At 41.0% G+C, this 24,262-nt stretch overlaps 1 protein-coding gene across 1 annotated transcript in view; it reads right to left on the bottom strand.

Moving 5' to 3' along the window:
* Positions 1–3,230: 3,230 nt before the first annotated feature.
* fsd1 (fibronectin type III and SPRY domain containing 1) overlaps positions 3,231–24,262 on the bottom strand; it is a 32,964-nt gene continuing 11,932 nt past the window's right edge. Inside the window, exons 4-13 of the mRNA XM_067968109.1 lie at positions 23,218–23,319; positions 21,658–21,680; positions 17,382–17,503; positions 16,051–16,260; positions 15,661–15,759; positions 14,942–15,101; positions 12,621–12,703; positions 10,605–10,856; positions 6,229–6,317; positions 3,231–5,531 (exon numbers count right to left, since the gene is read on the bottom strand). Coding sequence (XP_067824210.1) covers positions 5,421–5,531; positions 6,229–6,317; positions 10,605–10,856; positions 12,621–12,703; positions 14,942–15,101; positions 15,661–15,759; positions 16,051–16,260; positions 17,382–17,503; positions 21,658–21,680; positions 23,218–23,319 — 1,251 coding nt within the window. The 3' untranslated portion in view covers positions 3,231–5,420. The remainder of the gene's footprint in view (positions 5,532–6,228; positions 6,318–10,604; positions 10,857–12,620; positions 12,704–14,941; positions 15,102–15,660; positions 15,760–16,050; positions 16,261–17,381; positions 17,504–21,657; positions 21,681–23,217; positions 23,320–24,262) is intronic.

The raw sequence follows: 24,262 nt of genomic DNA, 5'->3' as shown, positions 1-24,262 counted from the left end.
ATGTCAACTCCTGGGACATCTGCAGTAGAGTGCTCCTCCCCACTGCCAAATGTCCAAAGGGCTTTCAGATGCTTAGACTGCTGCCAGAGGGTTCCAGCTTTGGCATGATTGGGGATTGATCAGAGAAAACCAAGCAGCAGGACAATCTTTTGGGACCACGCCACAAAAACGCAAACACACGCACGCGTGCACACACCTCTGAGCACTTAAAATCTTCCTTCCCTTCCTGAACAAAAAGACAAATCGTGGGTGGAAAAAGTGTTAGTCAAACCAGAATTGTCTGGAATCTTTTACTGCAGGGGAGAAAACAACTCCAATAAAAGGTTATGCTTTGAAAAATGCACTGTACTGAGATGGTATTTGTCCTGCTGGTGGGAAAATTGCATTTTTCTGAAACACGCAGCATGTGGTTCAACACTTGGCAAAGAAATGCATTTGTGAATTGACTATTAAAATGTACAGTTGTTTAAAAATTTCATACTCCCCTTTAAATGCCTAAATTACACAGCAGGGCAGCCAGCCTGACTCCCTCTAAAGAGATTTAACACAGACTGACAATATGATTGGTAACTGCAAGGAATTGGCAAAGAGTCAGACCACTCCAGCTCCACCCAAGGCTTCGAACACCCTACTTATCTTGCCTTATGTGCTCTACTTGTGTTGTGACATTAACTAATTGGAAAATGACTGACTATATTTACATAAAACAGGAGAAGATTCCATTAAGAACCCCTTTCATTATATGGCCAGATCTTTTTTCTGCTTTCTTTGAAAGCTTGCTACAAGTAGACTATAGATAGAAGTCAGACATTCAGTTTCCGCTGCACATCATTCTAATTGTGGGCAATGTCATCTTTGTGGAAACTTATGCTTGGGATTCCAAAACCTGTGTATTGAAATGGTTACTCTGTTATATTGGACTGGGAGGTATGGCAGAAGATATTTTGAAATCTTTCTGTGTGTCATTCAGTTTCTCAACTTGCTGCATTATTCCCTCATCTGGACCTTTAAGCTTAGAAACTGCACTACACTTATATCCTCTCACGAACGTTTAATGAGTTTTTACAAAATTACTTTCTCTGCTATTTTAACAGGTGTTAAATGCAGCTCAAATCACTTCAATGAACCTGAACAAAATCAGTAACTCAGAGCAGCCACGTCAACCAATGTGGATTAAAGCAGAGTATGTGGCAGTGGAGGGGAACCATGACACAAGATTGAGAAGACCAGACTATAACAATGAGAGATTTGCTGCAAACCATCAGCACGTGCAGGGTTGAGATTGTGATCCTGAGGAATGAGACCAGGAACTCAGCCGGGAATCTTGGGAAACTGACTGACAGTGTTAGGATTTACCCAATATGCCCCACAAAGTGAGCTCCGAATCTGTGCCCAAATAGCAGGAGTGGTGACAAGCTTGATGTTTCCTCACAGGCCGAATAATAAAAAGTGGATGAATCACTGCAGCTTACTCTTGTGTCTCCTAGCAGCTGGTTAAACAGTAACATTGAAAGGGGAGGGGGGTTGGAAGCTAATCAGCTACTCACTCACTCGGAGATGGAGGCATGGCCTGGGTGGGAGAGGAAATAGAACCTACAAAGGGAAAAACAGAAGGACTATAACATTTATATAATGACCATGGAAGCTGCTGGATCATAAAAACCCAACTTATCCTTTAGTGAAGGTAACCTGGCACCCTTACCTGGTCTGGTCTGTACATGATTCTAGTTGCACGCTATGAGGTGCCCTAGCAAGTTTTAGTTGCAAAATGTTGCTATGCCCACTACCATATCCTCAAGGTAGCTAGGGGTGTGCAATAAATACAGCCTTGCCATCATCCACATCTGCAACAAGAGGTAGTAAAGTTGAATTATACCTAGTAAAAGGGAGTCAGCGTCTTCAGGAAGGCAGGTGAGCGTAAAGAACATGCTGAGAGTACAAATATCAACCAAAAACTACCAGCAGCCTCCAGTACTACTGACCTACTTGCTGTGGAGGGTCTCAGTCCAACTCAACTATTGGGAAGTGTTTGTTGTGCCCTTTATTGCTCAATGACTACAGTACAACTGATCAAATAGGCATAAAATAACTAGCATTAGAGCAGTTAGCCAATATTTCTCCAGGAACAATGGCACTTTGAATTAGCAAGATTCATCTAGCTATAAAGGACTGCCAAAGATTAGCTTAGCCTTCCCCCATACTGGGATGGTTAGAAATCAGAGGTCAGAGCTCCAGCAGAGATCATTTCTACCAGCTGTAGCCACACAAGGAAAATTCCACCTGCCAAATGGCAACTCCCATGGCTGCTTGCCTCCTGATACATCTGCAATTTGTTATGCATCTATTCCTTGTATTTAAATTACATGGTCAATAAATCTCGATTCAAAAAAAAGTTTAAAAAAATATGGAGAATTATGCTGTGTTGAAGAAAGGCAAGTTCGTAAAGCAACAAAAATGAAGTTGCAAAGTGTTCTGAACAACATCGCCCCTTTCTGCCCCACCCCCAGTTTAAAAAGTAACCTCCTCAAGTTTCAACCAGCCTGCTGACAGAGAATGGTGTAGAAAGTTTGCTGGGTTCCATGGGACCAAAGGGTAGACTACAAAAGACCAAAGAAGTACACTGCATAGGAGTGGCCCATTATGGCTGCATCAGTTCTTTGCAGGAACAATACGAAAACATTCGAGGAGGACAATAGCATCAGGCCGTCAGAGTTTAAGAGGTACAAAAGAGTTCTGGTCCTAGCAGGACCAATGAGAGCACACGAGCAAGAAACTTGAATGTGTTCAGTTGCTACAGGTCTTCTGAGAAGTAACAGCTTGAGCAAGAAGCCCTAGGAGGTAAGATGTACTGGGGTCTATTGGAGCTGCTCCATCAAAAGGATTAAACTCCAATACGTACACACAAACCCTAAAGCTTACTTTTAAAAAGGTGCTGATTCATGCAGGGAGATACTTCCATGTGTGCGAGGTGCTCTTGAGAACTCAACTACGTTACCATTATTAATTGTGAACCTAGATAACGAGGGCTGGCCCATATTTTACTGTTGAGGCATCACAATAAAGCCAGACTTCCGTCACCAACTTCCTAGCCAATGCAGACCCTGGCTAACACAAGGTAACTAAGAGTTAGAAGCAGGACCTTACTTGGGCGCCATTAGGGGCAGCTGTGAACTGTTTTTTTTCAAATGTACTTGGTCTGGCACAAATACAAAACACAGAAAAGCTGGTGCAATTAATTTTTAATACAATATTAAACAGTAACATGTGAGATGTCAATTTTTATATACATTCTATTGATCAGACATTGAAGCCAATGTATTAAGCAAAAAATCCAAAAGAAATTTTACAAGTAAAAATAAATACTGAGTTTAGGACCAGACAAAAACTCCACAGCCAAACTTCCATTTCTGTCTAAAAGATTTAAACATGTAAATTTAATCCAGTAGAATACTTTCACCTTTAATCACAATCCTCAAATGGTATAAAAGGGAGTTCTCTGTCCAGTAATCAGCATCTCTCCGTTGTCCCCTGTTAATGTGTTTACTACTACTGATTAGAGGCCAGGAATTGGCTCTTTCTAGTACTTGCTTCACGTTCAAATCAAATTCTTCTCTCTGCAACCAGTGTTAACCCAGTTAAAATATTTGATTTGAGCACAAACATCATGATCACATCGCTGACAGCATTTTCAAGCCTTATATAAATGCAGTTTGATTCATATCACACAGAGTGAGTGCGTCACAAGATATCTGCTCCAAGAGGTAGTAAAATGCACAGCACGCAGAAACAAGGGGTAATTGAGACATACCAATAAGTGCATTGAACTCAATAGAATACACTTCCTTTTAACCTGGCCTCTACTTTGCCATCTATGGAGGTTTGGTATCTAGATACATAGGTAGCATATACCAAAAGTTCAAATCTCTACAGCAATTCAGCAAGTGACTTTTTTTTTAAAAAGTCTACTGTATTAAAACCTGGATTAGGTATGCTCCTCACTACAATAGATCTCCATATTCATAGAAAAGGTTTTGTTAATTAATTGTTTGAAAGGAAACAGACACAAAATGGTTTAATATCCATTCTTTGCATTTACCAGTAGGTCAGAGGGCCAGGATACATTATCCAGGTATAAGTAGTCACGAGAAAGTTGTGCATGAGTGTTCAAACCATAACCCAGGAAGATCTCCCTGCTCCACCCAAATATTATGATTCAGCCTTATACCAGCTATTTTGCAGAATGCAATACATTTTGCCCCAGTTGTGAAAAGCAGCCAGCAGCAGTACAGCTTAAAGAGCCTGTATGGATGAAGCAGTCAGTCAATAAGAAACTTTGAGACCCTCAGCATTGTTCATCCTACCCAAATTACAAGGGAGCGAGGACAAAAAGGAGCAGAGTAACCCTCTCCAGGGCCTCAACTCAGCCAAGTTAAATCCGAAACTTAACAATGCTTCAATTACCTTTGATGGACAAATTTGGAACATTCTTAAATAGACTACCAATTGAGAAGTATCCATCTTGAGAGATGGAAACGAGCTCTGCTGCACAATGTTAGTAATAAAGGCCACAATGAAGCTCAAGCCTAAAACATCTTGCTTTCCCAGCTCAGTGACAACAATATAGAAGTAGCAAGGCAACAAAAGGGGATAAAATAATTTAAAATTTTCCTTAGCAATTGAAACAGGAAAAAAAAGATTGGTTACTCACCCTAGGCAGTGTGGTCATAGTTTGTTATACAGTGTAGGCAAGATAACATCCAATTTGGGGAAGTGTGTGGAAAGAGAAAGGATAATGCTTCAGACTTGCTCCTTCAAATCTCTTTACCAGGGACTCTCATTATCTTTCATTGGCTCAATTACATAGCTGACTCCCAGGTGACCAGTCTCTGTTCTTTGACTTTAAATGTCCTGTGTCCCCAATGACAAGAACAGAAAGAAACCGCTACAGGATTAGAGGAAGCAATATTATTTTGGATCCAGACACTGTAGAATTCCTCCCCTCCTTTCTGGGTATAGAGAAAAATGGAACAACAGACAATCGTTTTACATCAGGAAATGCTTCCTATGGTCAAAAGATATTAAAATGTTGAGTTACCCATGAAAAGGGGGAATAGAACGATCACACGAGATTCCATTAGAAATATCTGTTCAATAATTGACTGTACTGAGGACTTCCAGTTAATCATTTTTAAAAACAAAACATTTCAAAATCCAGACCTTGCAATAATATTATAATATCTGCTCTCATCAGAAATGGAAGCTGGATCACAAATTTCCATTTCTAAAAGAGTGCAACTTTCCACACACAATGTACAGAATCCAATTTCCAGTCTTCAGTTCCCTTCTTAAGGCAGGTTTCAAGGTTCTGCCTTTGCTTTGCATGAGCTTGGTGCAGTTGTATGGAAGCTCGGTAATGATTTCTAGGTTAGGCTGGCGTTGGAACTACTGGTGCCACTGTTGCGTTTCTGCAGCGATTTGACAGCGCTCGGTACCTGGAGTCCTGTTTGCACAATAAAGCTACCACACCAGACCTGAGGAAAGGGGAAAACACGGGGCACAAACATTAAACATGCAACAAGATGTCACAAGGAACTTTATTTGGGGCGGGGGAAGAAGGGAGGGAGGGAGGGAGAAGAGCTGTGGCCACCCATGGGAAGTTTGGGACAAATTGGGGAGATGACCAAAGTATGTTTTGAGGAGGTTTTTGAAAGAAGTGGAGAGATAGAAAGACAAACAAGTTTGGAGAATTTCAAAGTGCAAGGTGGAAGTGGTGACCCAGTCATCATTTCTACAAATTCACATTTGTGGAATTATTTGAACTGATCAAAGTTTCATTAAAGAGAAAGGAAATTCTAAGGGGAGTTTTACTTTTTCAAAATGTTCTGTCAACATTCATGTGAAAAAAGTTAGAAAGTAGGTCAACTTTTCTGCCCCAATGGAGTTCCATCTTTGTGGGTCTCCCTTTAGAGCAATTGCAGTGACATCACCAATGGGAAGGAGCTGTCTCCGTTAATTTTAACCGGGGCTCCAACTTCAGGCAAGCTAGACAATCTGAAGCCACGTGACCACGCAGAAACAGATTACGAACAAAGTGCACAGAGCAACCAGCTATGATAATATACCTGGTCACTTTTCCCTTTTAATTTAGTTGAGCAAATATTCAGAGGGAGCATACAAAGTGAAGAATTTGATGTTGACTAGTACTGAAAGATAGTGCAACACACTCACCATGAAGGCAGGGAGGATAGGTTGTGTGAACTTTGTCCTAAATGAATGAATCAGCTGCTTACTTTTGGCATTGTAGAATGACAGATGACCTAAAACAATACATAATGAAAAACTTTAGAAATCGCTTCAAAATCAATTAAAATGACTATCTCCAACTCTTGAATTCAAACCACTGATCTCACTCCTCCAAAACTTTTGACTCTTGATAGAACCTCTAGGAGTTGCACAGAAATGGTGTGCAATAATCATCCCTCTGATTTTCTATTCCATTGCTCAGAGCCTCATCCTCTCTCTCTTCTTCCACACCCCCCCTCCATCCCCGCAATGACCTCTCAATATAGGGAAGCGGGCACAAAACTGCATCTCATCATTTTCATGCCAATAACATTAGTGTGTGGTCTATACTGATCAAAAGACACAGAATGCTCTGGGTGGAGTATGTCTCTACATTATCCCTTAATACTGTCTATACCAGCCAGTATTAGGTGTACTTCAAAAGATCCCTGCCAATTTTTCTCCTTCACTTAACTCTTCTCCCCCCCACCACCAGTTGCATTACTGCTATATTATAAAGTGCAATCTAACTGAACGTAGCCAATATGCAATATAAGATAGCCACATTTGGATGGTGAGTCTATGCTGGGTCATCAGCTGCAAGTCAATTACTTCATCAAGGTCTTACAGTTAGTGTCATTTTATAATTATACTATTCCTGGAGCTCTTATTGTATCAACATCTGATCTACACACCTTGAACAGGGGTCAGCAAAATGTCTGAGCCAAGGATACATATAGAGCAAAGCAAAGGAAAGGGGAATTCATCCCCACTAGGAAAGAAGTTGAAATGAAAGATGCTATCCCAGTTTACAGTACGACAATGGTGTCATTCACACTGCAAAGACATTGGAAAAAGAAAGTATCTGCATTCATATAGTGACTTAGCATATCCACAGTACAATCCAAAGTGCTTCACATCCAACGAATTGCTTTTCAAGTGCAGTTATTATGTAGGCAATTCACATAGCATAAATTCACAAACCATAAATGAGCTATGTGACACGTTTTTGGTATGGTGGTTGGTCAAGGAGGAATGTTGGCTGAGACACGGAGAGCTCCCCGCTTGTCTTCAAATGGTGTCATAGGTGTACGTCCACCTAGCTGACAGATCAAGGACATCTAGGCTCAAATCCAACAGATTGTTGGCATGACACTCTCCTGAAAATAATTTGGGCAGTCTAAATCCAGTGCCTTGTGGGCATTAAACTGCCTAATTCAGCACCAATTGGCAATCTCACTAGGATGCCACAAGATGGCTGGTATGGGAAATAGAAAAGGCAATACAATGTTGCAGTAGACTGGTGCTCTCTGAGGTTGAGTTGATGTATTTGTTGGGATAGAGGAAGCTTTACATTGCATCTGGCTGTGCTATAGCTGACCTGGGTACCTGAAATAGAAAGAGTTGCATTGCTCAGCACTGACATCTCTCACCTTGATGTGCACAAAGAAAATTGTCCAGAAAGCAGCTCATGTTTCATTGGCTGAAAAACAAAAGGTCAATTTCCATACCCAACAAAAAGTTCAGATTTGAAAGTTTGATATTGTTGCTCAATCCAAGTCAACCTTTGATTCAAAAATAATGCCCAAATTAGGATGGGTTCCTGCTAATGAACAAATCCATTAAATCTTTCAGTTCTTCCTGATGAAAGGTCATGGGCCTCAGATGCTGCCTGACCTGCTGAGAATTTCCTGGATTTTCTGTCCTTTTATTTTGAACCATTTGAAAGCTCCCTGTATGCACATACACCTGACTAGAAATTGCAGCATGAAAGACTGACAGCTCCAGATGTACTGGGTCTGATCACCAAGAAACAGGAGGGCAGGCAGGGAGAGCCAGAGCATTGCTAATCAGGTGAGAAGAGGCAAATGCAATCTGCTTTAATCCTCCCTCAGTGTTTCACCCAAGTTGCTGGCTTTTGTAATCCACTGACAAGTAAATTGCGTTACACTCAAAACAATTAAAAAATTAAATAACAAATAACAGCACGTCTTAGATTGTGTTATATCAGGAACATGATTTGAGTCCTTCAACTAGGCCCTAATTAATGGAACCAAATTCTGCAAACTTCTAACAGGTGGAAAGATTTTCCATTCAGCAGGATTGAGCTACGACACTGAGAAATGATGCGTATGATGAAGAATACCTGGGAGTGATTACTAGGCTGAAATCTAATCCAGAGACAGATTAGCCTTGAAATACCTCAAGTATATCTTATTTGTGGGTTGAGTCTTTTTAACCCTTATTAACCCAATTTAATGCCTTTCAGTGTATTTAGCTCTCTATGCCATCACCAAATTATCTCAAGAAGCTTGAATGCCCGTAGTTGACCTAAAAATATAACTGACTCAAGTCGCAATGCTGTGACACTCGCTTGACAGAAATAGCAGCCTTTGGAACTGCCTTTAACCACAGATCAATTGCAAAGATTTGGATCACCTTAGCTCAGTTGGTAGCACTCTCATCTGAGTCAGATGATTGCGAGTTCAAACCTCATTCCAGGATTTCAGCAGATAATGTAGACATACTCCAGTGCTGAGGAAATACTGCATTGCCGTCCTTTGGATGAGACATTAAAGTGAGGGCTTGCCTGCCTGTTTTGGTGGACATAAAAGATCGAATGGAACTACCTAAAGAACAGGAAGTTCGCATTGTGTCCTCTCTGAACTACCACCACCTATTCATCTCACTTGTTTGTGGGACCTCAGTAGGCACAAAACAGCTACCACATTAACCCACTTAACAGCAACTGCACAATGTGATTAATTGTACACAGTAACACAAGGAGTAGTTGAGACAAATAGCATAGATGCATTCAAGGGGAATCTAGATAAGCTCATGAGAAAGAAACGAATAGAAGGATATGCTGATTGGGTTAGATGAAGAGGGTGGGAGGAGGTTCGTGTGCAGCTTAAAACCCTGACAAAGACCAGTTGAACCGAATAGCCTGTTTCTGTGCTGTAGACCATGTAATTCTATGTAACTTGGGATGGTTCTGAGAGATGCAATAAGGTGCTTTATAAATGCAACATCTTTCTTTCATGGCTTCTGAATGGATGATGGGATGTTGGAGGCATAGAAGAAGTTATTCAATATTTAAACATTAAATTTAAAAAGTAAAAAAAAAGTTAAATTTAGGCAAGAAATAATGTAGACTAAAACATGAAATTTAGGAGAATGAAAGAATGAAGAGGAAACAGAGCAAAGAGCTGAAGCAATAACTGGAATTTAGTTGAGATTCTTTAAAGTACTCAGACAGTAATAAATAAATCAATACATTAATGTTTGACCCCTCATGCACTGGGGCTGAAAAACAGTAAAGGAAAAAGTTGATCCATGGGGTATATGACCACAGTAGTTAAAAGTTTTAGATTCAGTCCTTACATTAAGGCTTCTGCGTATCCCTTAATACCCTTGGTTCACAGAAATCTATCAATCTCAGATTTAGAATTCACTATTGAGCTAGCATCAACTGCTGTTTGCAGAAGAGCTTTTCAAACCTCTCCCACCCTTTGCGTGTAGAAGCTCTAAATGTTAGGCTATGTCCCCTAGTTCTAGTATTCAAGTATGAGAGACCTCCAAAAACAGTTACAAATGTCTCAGCAGCCACAAGCAATAATCCAGCTACTAACCTGTAAATTCTGCAAGGTCCCTTGAAATAGTGCTGGTGGGGGTCCTCCAGGCAATCTAAGACACGTTCAGATGGTCGGGATTAAGACTGTGCATTGAGTTGAGCGTTAGACACCATTTTGGGACTTATCACTTTGAATCGGCGTTGCACACTGATTGTATCCATTTTCTCCTTACTTTTCATGCTTCCAGCATTCAGTATTTGTGCATGCGCTAACTCCTATACCAAGATGGGCGCCCGGTGCACGTCATGCTGGAAATGTGCACGTGCTAACTCCTATACCAAGATGGGCGCCCGGTGCAAGTCATGCTGGAAATGTGCATGTGCATCCAAGACGCCATCTTGGATGTTGGAGAGGCCGTCTAGCGTCGAAACAACGTGCGCTACAGGGCCCAATTTAGTGCCCCGTGTACCTATTGCAACCAGGTTGGGGAACAGTTTCTAGCTCTCTGCCAATAGTGGCCTAAGCTAATGGTAGGAAATGCACAAAATTTTCCTGTGGGAGCTACTTGGCATTCATGCGTCAATAAAGTAATCATATCATTGACATCATCAATATACTATGTCATCAATATTACCTAACAAAGTTTGAATGAATATTGAACAAATTCAGCACTCAGAGTTCAACCCATGGACCCACAGTGTAAATGTTGACTATTCCTTGTTTTAAGGAGATAAAGAATCCCAATACCTTCACTGTAGTTACAATAAACTCCAATTCTCTCAGGTACTGAGATGTCCAGGACTTTGGCCTTGTTGTTGTGCTTGGCGGTGAAGCTGACTTGCAGCCAGTTATTGAGGTGAAGACACCAGGAGGCACTTGTCTTTCCCAGTTGGTCAAATTTGCCTATAGTCCTGTAGGCCACACCTACAATGAACGCCTTGCTGTCCCTTTCAAATATAACCTCCCAGTAATGCTGTCCACTGTCAATTAGAGTATCCCCTGTGGAAAATAAAAGTGAGAACTATTACTAAACAATGTTAACAGTTACATTGGCTTTGATCCATATGAAATATTTCACATTTCAACTGAAGGAACCTCAAATCTGTTTACTGTAGCTGCATATGCTCCCACAAGCAAAAACTGTATTATTCACATTTATCATTGAAACAATGATCACAAATCATAACTGAAACAGGATCTGTTCAGGAAATTTTTCCTCGACTATTACAACAATCCTACCAAATCCTGAATAGCACATTTGATTTAAAAATAATGTCCACTTTACAGCATTACAGCCACCTAGCTCTAGAATTGGGAGTCAGCAATTTAAAAATAAACCCATCAGCATCTCAACCTAGACTGCAGGAGGAAACAATGAGCAGATCTTAATGAGGCCAGTAAATTAAGTATTGGCGAGCCGGCTTTAAGTGGGGGTGAGACTTCCTGATGTCTGCAGTCCACACGCACACAAACCTGCCTGGGTTAAACCCAGAAGTGGGCGAGTTGGAGCCGGGATGCGGTCCCACTCCACAAAGCTGTTATTTTAACCTCCCTCCCACCCGCCCCCCCCCCCAAACCCACCTGTTCTTGGGGGTTAAAATTTACCCCAATATCTCTAAATAGATTGTGTTTTGCTGAGAGACGTATCTGAGGATTTATTCAGGTGAAAAGTGCTGCTGTTAGTCAGATTTGGTTTTAACTGAAAGAATTAAACCCAGAAGTCACAAATACCCCTTCACCTCTTTGAAGAGTATTTCCACATGACCCAAAACTTGCCAACATTTTCCAGTTACTGAATAATACCCTCTGGTAACTACACGATTGTAGCTTATCCAGTTTCTTTTTGGGATCTAATCACTGCCTCACTAACTGGTTGTATTCATATAACTCTGTTACAGTATGTGGGAGACTAACTATGGTCAAGACTCTGTGGGAGATTGGAGTTTTGAAAGAAGACTTTCAAAGTGGCCACCAATCGGCCCTTACAGCTTAAAGAGGGCACTTTAGTGAGAATGCTTCTATGTCGAGGACATTTTTAAACATTGATTTTTTTGAATGTCTAACAATGTTTCCAGTGTGACCTGGGATTCTCTATACCCTGCCTAGCTGTTAGATCGGTAATCTATATGCTTTGTACAAATAGATAACCAGAGAGAACATAATGAAATAAAAGATCCAACCTCCACAACTTGCAGCTTCTGTGTTGTTCCTTTAATAGGTTTCATAATTTAAAGAAAAGTCCACATGCAGATATTCCAGTGGAATAGTTCAGGCAGAGGCCATTGCATCTTTTAAAGGGAAAAGTGGATAAACATTTGAAGCAGAAAAAGATACAGGGCTATGGGGAGGGAGCAGAGTGGTGGGATTAGTTTTGGATTGATCTAGCAAAAATGCCGTCACAGATATGCTGGGCCAAAAGGCCTCCATCTGTGCAGTAAACCCCTATGGTTCTATAGATAAGTGGGAATTGCTCCAAATGCGAATTGGAAACTTGGAATTATCTTCACTTCATATTGCAGGTGGGATTTCTTTTCTTTTCCGTGTCAGTAAAATTCCTCTGATTAAATTTGAAGAGGGGGTGTAGTCCAAAGTCTGATTTCCATCTCTACACTGTACTCAGTCCTAATTACATTCACTCCACAGTGTCATGGATTTTTGAAAGGTCCTTTTAAGTCCACAAACTGCAAGTACGAACCAGATAAAGGTTGACTTTCACTTGTGTTGTAAGGCCAGGCAGTTGAACATTGCGATTCATGAACCTACCTAGCACGGTGTATGATTCGGCGGTAAATCGATCCCTGCTGCCCCTTCCAGATGACATTCTCTTTGGTGACTGAATGACACTCCTTATAAAAAAATAAAACAGAACAGGACACTATTACAACCGGAGACAACAGACTGCCTGCGTTGGATTTACAGGTGGTGGTAAAGTTGTTATATGCATTATAGCCAAAGCTAGTGAAAAATGCACTACAGCAGAGGAACGAGTAGAAGTAGAAGGTTCCTTAAAAAGGGGACAAAGGATGGACAATACCGACAGGAACTTGGCATGTGACAAAGCAGGCATGATCCTATTTGCCAACTGGCAATGGCTAAGGCATTTAAAATTCTGCAAATTTTCTGTGAGTGAATCTTGAGTATTAATAATGCTGTGCAAGTTTGTGTATTTCAATTCTTGATTGCTGTGTGCAGTTCCACATTACGATGCTAGGGTAACACAAAGTGAGAATAGGCAAGTCAACCAGTTAGGAGTTAAAGAAAACAAAAGAAAGCTTCCTATATTTCTGAATTCTCTCCCTTGTTTCGCTCTTAACAGCCAGTGATAGGAGCAATCCAAATAATCTTATTTAGTAGAGTCTGCTATCTTGTTCAAACAAGATAGATAACCTGCAAACAAACAAAATTAAAAGGAATCTTGAGATAATAGAGCAGGAGTACCCATGCTTTTTGTCTTAGTGGGGCCACTTCCATGTGCACCACAATGGATGCAATAAATTGGACAGCCAGGTGGTGAAGGATAGAATACTAGAGCCTGATCTTCAGTTGCTTCCAAGCCTTTATTCAAAGAGATCCACATTACCCACTCCACACCCTAGATAAGCTCTCATATAAATGGATACGAGAGTCCCCAATTGATGGGCACCACCTGAATACAATTAACATTAATTGATAATCATATGGATACAATTAACAATGGAGCCCTGCACGCCACATGTGAAGAATTGTAATGCACCGAATTGAAGGACTACAAATAAAATAACTCCCTTTCCCTCCCCAAGCTGCGTTACAATCTGTTTGAATTTGCTGCTCTAGAGGAGGAGTCACCAGGGCTTCATAGGCAAGTCAGCTAGGGCTCTTGCCTATATATAGCCAGGGGGCTGTAGTTTGGACACCTTCACTGGATTGGGGGCAATATTCTGGCATGGGTGGAGGATTGGTTATCTAACAGGAAGCAGAGAGTTGGGATAAATGGTTCATTCTCGGACTGGCAACCAGTAGCCAGTGGTGTTCCGCAGGGGTCGGTGCTGGGTCCCCAACTCTTTACGATCTATATTAACGATTTGGAGGAGGGGACCGAGTGCAACATATCGAAGTTTGCAGATGATACAAAGATGGGAGGGAAAGTAGAGAGTGAGGAGGACATAAAAAACCTGCAGGGGGATATAGACAGGCTGGGTGAGTGGGCGGAGATTTGGTAGATGAAATACAATATTGGAGAATGTGAGGTTATGCACTTTGGCAGGAAAAACCAGAGAGCAAGTTATTTTCTTGATGGCAAGAGACTGGAAAGTACTGCAGTACAAAGGGATCTGGGGGTCCCAGTGCAAGAAAATCAAAAAGTTAGTATGCAGGTGATCAAGAAGGCCAACAGAATGTTGGCGTTTATCGCTAGGGGGATAGAATATAAAAACAGGGAGGTATTGCTGCAGTTATATAAGGTATTGGTGAGACTGCACCTGGAATACTGCATACAGTTTTGGTCTCCATACTTAAGAAAAGACATACTTGCTCTCGAGGCAGTACAAAGAAGGTTCACTCGGTTAATCCCGGGGATGAGGGGGCGGACATATGAGGAGAGGTTGAGTAGATTGGGACTCTACTCATTGGAGTTCAGAAGAATGAGAGGAGATCTTATTGAAACATATAAGATTGTGAAGGGGCTTGATCGGGTGGATGCGGTGAGGATGTTCCCAAGGATGGGTGAAACTAGAACAAGGGGGCATAATCTTAGAATAAGGGGCTGCTCCTTCAAAACTGAGATGAGGGGAAACTTCTTCACTCAGAGGGTGGTGGGTCTGTGGAATTTGCTGCCTGTGGAAGCTACATCATTGAATAAAGTCAAAGTAGAAATAGACAGTTTCCTAGAAGTGAAGGGAATTAGGGGTTACGGGGAGCGGGCAGGAAATTGGACATGAATTTAGATTTGAGGTTAGGATCAGATCAGCCATGATCTTATTAAATGGCGGAGCAGGCTCGAAGGGCCGATTGGCCTACTCCTGCTCCTATTTCTTATGTTCTTATGTTCCAGAGAAAGGGTCCATGATATACTCACACTTATCTTGGCCCTAACTGGAGATTTGTACCTTGCGGGGGAATTGGCCGGTGAGGCTGTCCTACTTCGGTTTTCCTTTCCTCGGACTTTGATCTCTTGCACCTTTCCCCCTGATGCATCCCATTCCACATTGTGGTCCTCCACTTTCAAATTCTGATGGGCAGTTGCAGCTTCCAAATTGAAATTAAACGCTGTTGGAAAAGATAAGAAAGTAGCTTTAATTCTCAGTAGCAATGGGAGCTGAACTCATAGTTCACCACTGGAAGAGACCTGTAGGTGACCAGCTAATAGAGATGCCTTAATGAAAAGGCTACATCCTTGCAAGTTTCTTAGGGTTGCTTTTTGATAGTGAATATTTCCTCTGCCATATCTTCATCCTCCACAACTCCCTCCTTTACCCCAAAGTGGTCCTAATCTCTTATTTATTTTTACATGCTTAGAATGCATAGACACCTATAATGGTCAAATTCCATTACATACAGGAACTGATGAAACTTCAGTTCTACAATGCAACCATCAGATAGGTCAAAGCATAAAATAAGTGGAGTTTAAGCAATCTTAATTATGGCCTATCCCTTGAAGAATAATGCTCAGTTTAAAAGTTCATCTGAGCTAAAACTGGAAGCAGCGTTCCTAGCTATATGACACAGGGGCAATAACCCTGAGTGACCATGAGAATAGCAAATCTAAACAAACACATGAAAATCAATCAATTTATTACTGCATGTGAGGGAGAGAAGCTTTACAAACCACTGGTCTCCAGTGTGACAGGCTCTGAGAACTCTCCAGCCACAGCTTTGTTGCAAGCTTTCACCCGGAAGTTGATGAATTTTGTGTCAAATTTCAACCCTGGCAAAACAGATAGAAAAGCCCTACATTACAAATCACTCTCATTAACAAGGAAGTCAAGCACCTCTGAGAACCTAGTGAATAAATGTCCTTCACAGATGGAGAAGATCCCAAATTGGAGAGGGGTGGTCATTTCCAATCCAGAAGCATCAGCAGCATCACCCCCGAGTCAGCAGATCATGGATTCCAAGGCCCGCTCCAGGACTTGAGCACATAATCCAGGCGGACACTTCAGTGAAGTGCTGAAGGAGTGCTGCACTGTTGAAGGTGCCGACTTTCGGATGATATTACCTGACAAGGTGAATTCCAGTTCCTTGATGCCTTCTATCACCATCCAAGGATGCTCTTCCTTTAGCCGTGGGGCCCCTTCGAAGTTGGTTTTGCGATATTCCAATATGTAGTGATCGATCTTTTCATCCTCACCAGCCATTCTCCAGACCACAGACACACAGTTGTCTGCTACCAGGCACTCAGACGCATCGATTTCCGGAATACTTGGTACTGATCACAAAAGATTGGAAAAATTAAGACAACTAACCTACATCTTATATTGATAGATTCTGGAGTGACCCAGATCTGATAATCAATGATAACTACAAGTCATGGAATATATTTTCTCCTCCCCCTCCCCCCCCATAAGTTTTCTCCCCCATTACCCTGAAGGCACTGACCATTCTCTGGTATCTTGCTATGTGAACATTCTTGAGTGTAAACCTAGACACTGAACATCAGCACCGACTATCAGACATGCGTACTTGTAGTAGGGGTCATTGGATAGTGATTAGGAGAGGGAGCTCTCTCTAGCCCACTCATACTGAGGGCAATTGTAGCACTCGTATTGTCACTCTATTAGATCTGCTAATTCAACAGAGACCAAAAATTTAACCTGGGATCTGCTTGGTCCCTTGTGGCTCTGTTCCACACTGGGCAGAAAGTTTACCAACCGAACCCTTCCAAGTTCATTTCTATAAGGAGATATTCATGTACATGATGTATCAAGAGATTTTTGTCTTGGTGGTCAGTTGCCCAACATCTATGGTGGAAGATCAGTTACCATCCAGTTTATAATTTTCTCATCACAGCTGCAGAATGAAGATTAAAATCTGTAAATGTCTTACCCATGAAGACTGCATTTTGCTCAGCTGGCACTGGAGAATGTGTAGGGCCAGGTAAGAGACATGTTGGCTTAATCTTATTACCATTGATCTAAGTTGATCAACTGAATGTTTGTGCCATGTCCCAAGTGCCAGCTAAGATGATAGGCTGGCAATCTGCTCCTATATTTCTGCCAATGCTGCTCAGTGGTGTGCAAGAGCAGGATAAGTTGGGTTTCCTTCCAATTTTCCCACCTCTCCTTGTCAAAAGTCAACAAATCCCACGATTTGCAGAGATAAGCATAGATGAAGGAAACCATTCGGCCCATCTAGCTTCTACGTTCATAGAAACTTACCAATGCCACCGCCCCCCCCCCCCCGATTTAAATGCCCCTTGAATGACTTCAAAGGTTTTGCCTCCACTATTCTACCTAGAAGGCCAGATAAGATTGTGAACTTAACAAGAGAAGACCGCAGAAAGGAAAAAAAATACAGCATGAGGGAAACATTTTTATTTTATTTTCTTACCTGGCAAGAATGTCAGTGATTGAAAGATCCTTCGTTCTTGGGAGAAGTCGACCATTAGATGACTCATATTGTCACTGGCTTTGGCCTTCAAAGACAGCCTGAATGCTGGTGCCATAGTAACACTGGAGAACAAATCCAAGAACTACCACTTACAAACAACTCATTTAGCTTTCTTTCCAAAGCCATTGGAAAATGGACGCAACAACCACAGTGCTGGCAAAATGGATTTTAGAAACAAGACCTTTAATAAGCAAAGTTAATGGAAGTCTGCAACAGATATCTGGCAGCCCTGTAACAAACCATGGGTCTCTCCCTAGACTTTCACAGGTTCCAAACCCTTGGGTATGTTGCTTCACCCCGAAGAATAGAATGAGAAAAGGCCATTTGGCCCATCAAGCTCATGCCTTCACAGCCCCTTGTACAACCTACACGATCATGGACTATACTCCATCCATTTAATTTGCTTCCACACACCATTATACAATCTACTGCATTATGGACTCAACCCTACCCATTCAAGTTCCTATGGGAAAGTTCTGTTCAAATACTCCCAGATTCCCTAAAGGTGTTTCAGTAGCTCAGTTCACACACATCAATATCATCTAATTCCCAGATATTTCTGATCACCTGTTAGTGGATAAAAGACCTAAAAACACAATTTCCAGAGTTTAAAATTACACAGAAGTTTCTGAAATTGTCTCATTTGAGGAAAACATGCAGCTAGTTTAGGCAATGATATTCCTGAAGTCATTAAAAAAAAGACAGAAATTGTCCCTGTGACAAGGACTATTGGGATTTGGTGAGACTGTAAATTATCCTGGACCTCTGGAATGTTCCCATTACAATGTGCTACAGGAGAGGCCTCAAAAGAAGTTGTCCAACCTCCCTTGTGGCCTGATATTTTGCAAGGCCTAAGGGTTGCAAGAGGTGGGAAACTGAGTGAAAATGGAGGGGATGAAAAGATATATTTATCAAACTGAAGTCATTTTATTTGCTGTAGTATAAAATTTACTACCAACAATATGTATTGAATTTTGTGTTTTTTTTAAAAACTGTTCTTGATCATAAAGATTTACAGGCACTAAAGAAAAGTTAGGGGCTGAGGGAGAAATTGAGAAGTGGGGAAGGGAGACAGAAGAGAAATTGGATGGCAGAGTAGGTTATTAGCTTTCCTATGTTGAATACAAATCCAGCCCAGACTGACCTGTTGGAAGTAGCTTGTCTGTCGGCTGCAACTATTCTATGTGAAATGAGCTGGTGTAGTAATGAGCTGGTGTAGTAATGAGCTGGTGTAGTAATGAGCTGTACCAGTCTCAACTCAATCTTAGTGGGAATGAACCCATGGCACAAAACTGCTAATTTGCACTAATTGTCATTTCCACTCAGACAAGTCATAAGGTATGCCAGTCACAGGAAGTAGAAATATTCATACTGTTGTGGTTTGGGGGGGTGGGGGGGGAACGTTTGAGGTTAGGGCTATGGCACACTGCTGGGACAGTGTAAAAGAGAGCTTTATTCTGCATATGGCTGTGCTATACCTAATGTAGGAGTGCTTAATGCCAACACTAGATGATGAAATCATATCCTCTCAACATCTTTCATCTTAAGGAGCACAAAATTCACAACAAAAACTCTACTTAACAGACCCATTTGACCTTTCTCTGTGCATTTCTGCTATATGCCCTGCAAAATACCACAGAGAGTTAAAGGTTGTAATACAATCTTGTTCTTCCAGATACAAGAAGCAGTGTATTGTCTGTTAGGTGATTTTTCTCTCACTCCCAACCCATCTCCATTGCAATCTTTCTTGTCTCTTGTATATACTACTGTGATCACTGCTCCTCTCAGCTTTCCCCTCTTGCTTCTCCTGATCTCCAATACACCATTCTGTGACAGAATTGAAAATGAAGTCTTCTGTGACCAAGGTCCATGGCTGCAACTCGCTGACTGCCTAAAACCTTAAAGTAGTTTTATCTGAAGAAAACAGGCAATTGGCAGCAGTGGGATGAGGATTACCAGGATGATGGTCCCTCTATTTCTGTCAAATTGCTTTCAAAATATATTTTTTTAAATTTAAAGTACACAAACTAAGTGTTATGCACTGTGTGTTGGCACACATATAGTTAGGGGCCAATTTTACACAAACGTTACAATAGGGCTTAAAGTTGAAGGAAGGCAGCAGGGCTGGTAGCAACCATGTTGTTTTGGCCAGCGCGAACATCTTTTTCTCTTTCCTGCTGGTGAAACCATCCCGTAAACAGGGAAGATTCACCAGGAGAGAGAAATACTCCAGATATCCAGGAGTATTACTGCAATCAGCTCCATAAACAGGGTACAAGTGCATCTCCACTCCAACCAGTTACACCCTTTCATTAACCATCACCTGTGCAATTTTATGGGAGCTCGAGTGCCAATAAGAACCACTTAAAGTATGTAGTGCTGAAGTCAACAACCCACACAAACCGTTACAGACAATGACCCATTAGTTATAATTGCAGCTACTGAGCTCCAGTGGAAAGGTCAAAGTGCTTCTAACCCTTTGAGGACCACAGTTGGGCACCAATTGTAAAAGTAATCCCAAATCCAGATTCTTTTTGATGAAATTGAATGACATTGAAGAAACTGTCCATTACTTGAATTCAGCTTTAATATGAAGAATCTATTTTATGGAGTTGTTACAGAATGATAACGGGGCTAAACAGGTTAAATTATGAGGTCAGGTTGCATAGGCGAGGCATGTATTCCCTTGAATATTGAAGATTAAGGGGTGATCTAATTGAAGTGTTTAAGATGATTAAAGGATTTGATAGGGTAGATAGAGAGAGAAACTATTTCCTCTGGTGGGGGAGTCCAGGACAAGGGGGCATTAACTTACAGTTAGAGCTAGGCCATTCAGGGGTGATGTCAGGAAGCACTTGTTCATACAAATGGTAGTAGAAATCTGGAACTCTCTTTTCTCCAAAAAAGCTGTTGAGGTTAGGTCAATTGAAAATTTTAAAACTGAGATTGATAAGATTTTTTGTTAGGCTTACAGAACCAAGGCGGGTAGATGGAGTTAAGATACAGATCAGCCATGATCTAACTGAATGGCAGAAACAGACTCAATGGGCTGAATGGCCTACTCCTGTTCCTAATGATTACATAAATAATTAACGAAGAGTCTACACAAAATATACCATCACTAAAATAACTATTAGTGTATTTGGCTGCATTGGATTTACTCACTTCAACTCATCCTTCATAAATTAAAGACCTGGGAATAACTTCATAGTTGCCTCACCTAAATGCTGTAGTTAGTAAAGAATGCAGAAGAATTGAGCAGTTCGTGCACCCCTCAGGCATGTCAAATTTCAACTTCCATTGAAACGAACAGGGCTGCTGTAGGATGCATGCAGCTCGTTCCAGTCAGTGAATATCATGGCAGTGGGAAGATAATCTTAATGGTGAGTTGCCTTCAGGCAGGAAAGCTGGTAGCAAATAGATTGGACTATACTCTTTCCACACATAGGCATTGGTGGGGGCAAAGTATTTCTGAATACTAAGAACTCCATAATCCTACCTCCCCCAGACTTTCCTACTGGGCACAACTAAAGCACAATTGGGAGAGGCTTTGATTGTCCTGGGATGTGGGTACGCCAGGCATGCAAGTCTTCGTAGACATACTGTAGGCTGAGTACCAGTTCGAAACTAATTAATTTACTTAGCTAGTAGTCACTGATCTACATTAAAATCTTCATTATAGATGTTTCTAACCCATCAAAGCATGATTCAATCACTCTTCTTTAGGTCTTAAATTCTTGTAATTAGAGGCAGACAATTTACTGGCAGTTGCTCACAGTAAGTCAGATGATATTTTTTAAAAATAAGATCTGAAATATTCTCCAGTGTAATGCACCATGTATTATTCTGCTGTTAAAGTAGAGCCATGTCTCTTAAGGATACGTTTAACTGTTAAATGAACACAAGACTCAGGTTATAGTTCAATTGTTGTTTGATCAGGGAACTTTTGCACATAGGAAAATGCTTGCAAGTTTCAGACTCTAGATCAGCAGTACCCAGCATTAACTTTACATCTAGAACAGTGTAACTTCTAGAAATTACATATAGGGAAAGACATAAAATGGAGGCCCAGTGCTAAAAAGGGTTAACTTCTAAAACAAGCAACAAATGAGGCAAGAGGTTTAGTAAGCAGTGACAGGTCAAAGATTCATGCAGTTCTTAATTCAGGTTAGACTGACATAAAAATGCATTGGAAACAAAAAGTATTTTACAATACCTATCTTTAATCTGCTTGGCAGCCTTTGAAGCAGAAAGGAGAGAAGAGAGAAGGTCAAACATGCAAATCAGCGCAATTATTCAAACTCCTGTTAAGCAAAAGTTTGTGTGTTGCTGTTAGGTAAACTGGCCATGAGCCACATCGATGCAGCCAACTGAAGCTGCAGGAGTTAAATCTTTTATAATTTTGAAAGGCATTTATTTCTGCAAAACATGTTTCCAGATACAGAAAGCATCCAAAATGTAAAAAATTAACTATAAAACCCCACCTTAGACGCACAGTTGCACCCAAGATAGAACTTGGTACATAGCTTTGATTAACCTTTAGATTGCCAATTGGTCCAGGGAAATTTATTTAATTTTTGGGCTGACTGGTTGTGTTTGTTTCTTAGTATTGTGACATGGAAACAAACACTATCTATCAGCAGTAACAAATCTACTCAAATACCAGGCACAGACTTATTAATCCTTAAACAAATATTAAAAGCATTTAAATATACTAATTCTGCATGCCCGTTATCTATTTCTCCCTAACTTCTTTCCGATTCTCTCTGACCCATTTCTTAAATCGTTTTCAAATCAATCTTTAAAAAAACTTACTAAACAGTGTTACATACTATTACACAAAATATATCTCAAGGCCTTCAGTGTGCATTTATAATTGGAGGCTTCTGAAAAGCAACTTAATTGCTCTCAGATTTTATAAATATCAAATGTATGTATCCAAAAAGTATCTCAGGATTTTCAACTTACCTAGTACATGAAACAAGCATTTAATAGGGAGGGAGTGAAAAATAATGAAGATTTTACTTCAAATAAAATGACACAGGTAGCACCCTAGTGACTCAGTTGGTAAATGCGCTGCCCAGTGTGAAACAGAACTAATCAGACAAGGAAGATTCCATGTTTGAGTTAGCTGATCTCAGCTGGGTGGCAGTTAAGGCTTCCTTATTAGTCACAGCAATTCAGGGCTATGGACTGAAAGATTAAAAAAAAGACAACCAGGCTTCGTAGGCCTGATCATTATCCAGTGAATCCTGCTGGAAAATTAGTGTGCGGATGTTCGCCAAGAACAGGATTAGGCTCAATTGTAATGCCCCCATTGTTAAATAGGTTTCTGACACTTACCATTTAGGTTCATATGTGAAAAAAGAGTGTCACTTGGGCATCCAGGACCTGTGTAACCCATATCCCCAACAAGAGTCAGGAGAAGAGGGAAAGGGAATACTGAACAGAAGACCATTCGGTAAAAGCAACACTGGTTTCAACCATTGGTGAGAAACTCGGCTAACCATGACTCAAAAAAATCCAGAATTCTTTCCATTTGAGTTCATTGTATAAACCATTTTTAATTAGATTCCCTCCTTCCGCTCAATTAAACTCTCTTCCTTGTGTTGGAGAATTTATTTAGAATAGAAACTAATTGTTAAAATTTCTTCACACATGATTATTTAATTAAGTCACTTTAAACATTTCTCTGACATACGTAGTTCATGACATTTCTCAGGAATTATGCAAATTACATTTGTTGAACAAAGGACAATTTTGGAAAAACAACCACCTGGCTTAACCCATCGGAGTTTGCGGTGTCCAGCGTCTGGTTTGCAAACTCTAGCAGCTCCTCTGAACTCTCCAAAGCCTTGGTGCAGACTGTCAGCTGATTCTGGTGAGAGAAGGAGGTGTGAAATAATTATTAATACAGGGATCACCAATGAAAATTATACCACTCAGAAGTTTTAGGGACGGAATGGGTCAGATGAACATGTTGGCCAGAATCTAAGTGAAGGGCCAAGGCCAACAATGCAGGGCACCACCAACGTTGAAAGGAATAGAATTAGTTTAAGGAAAAAGCTGAGGAGGTGACATTAAGCTTGGATCTTAAAAGCCTGTAGATTGATGGAAGGGAAGACCGAGGTAAGAAATTCCACAGGCTTATGGTTTGAAAGTGAATTACAGTGGGAGTCAGCACAGTGAGTCTTGATTTCAAATTGGTTTGGATGCAGAGAGGAGAAAGAGAATGTAGGACAGAATATTCGGAGTTTAGGAGTAACAAGGGAAACAAAGTTCAGAAGAACGCTGACCACAGTACTATTAATAAGCCAGATAGAGACCATCTTTGTTTCCAGTTCCTTTTTTAATCAAATCACTCTCAGTAAGATTTCAGTTCCTGTTGGTTCAAATGAACAGGCCATGGGCTTGGAAAGCTCAGTCAGAACCACATATCTGGTTGAACAGCTTTGTTTTGAACCTTGGACAAATGGTTACGCACAAAGTTTTGCTAAGGCCACAATCCCAAGCAGCGTCTCACTCCATAGCTGCCTTCAGTAATGCTGCACTCTGGAATGATAAGACATGGGTGTGTATGCAGTTCCCATATGGTGAACTGAGTGGAAGCCAGGCACTTCTACAGGGAACTAGAGATTCTGTAGTCCAGTATAGCTCTTCACTTGTCCTATGGATACCAGTAAAGTTCAGTATCCTAATAGTATTTATTGTCTTCCTTTCTCACTGGATAGCAAGAGAGAGGAAGCAGCACTGAATCCCAGGTCTGCGGGAAGAAGTTTCTGTCTGCGAAACCAAACTCTAGCAAGGAGTCAGAAACTTCA

The sequence above is a fragment of the Heptranchias perlo genome, chromosome 29 (assembly GCF_035084215.1).
Source record: "Heptranchias perlo isolate sHepPer1 chromosome 29, sHepPer1.hap1, whole genome shotgun sequence".
NCBI lineage: Eukaryota > Metazoa > Chordata > Chondrichthyes > Hexanchiformes > Hexanchidae > Heptranchias > Heptranchias perlo.
Note: the sequence above shows the minus strand (reverse complement) of the source record. Positions and strands in the feature narration are given on the sequence as shown.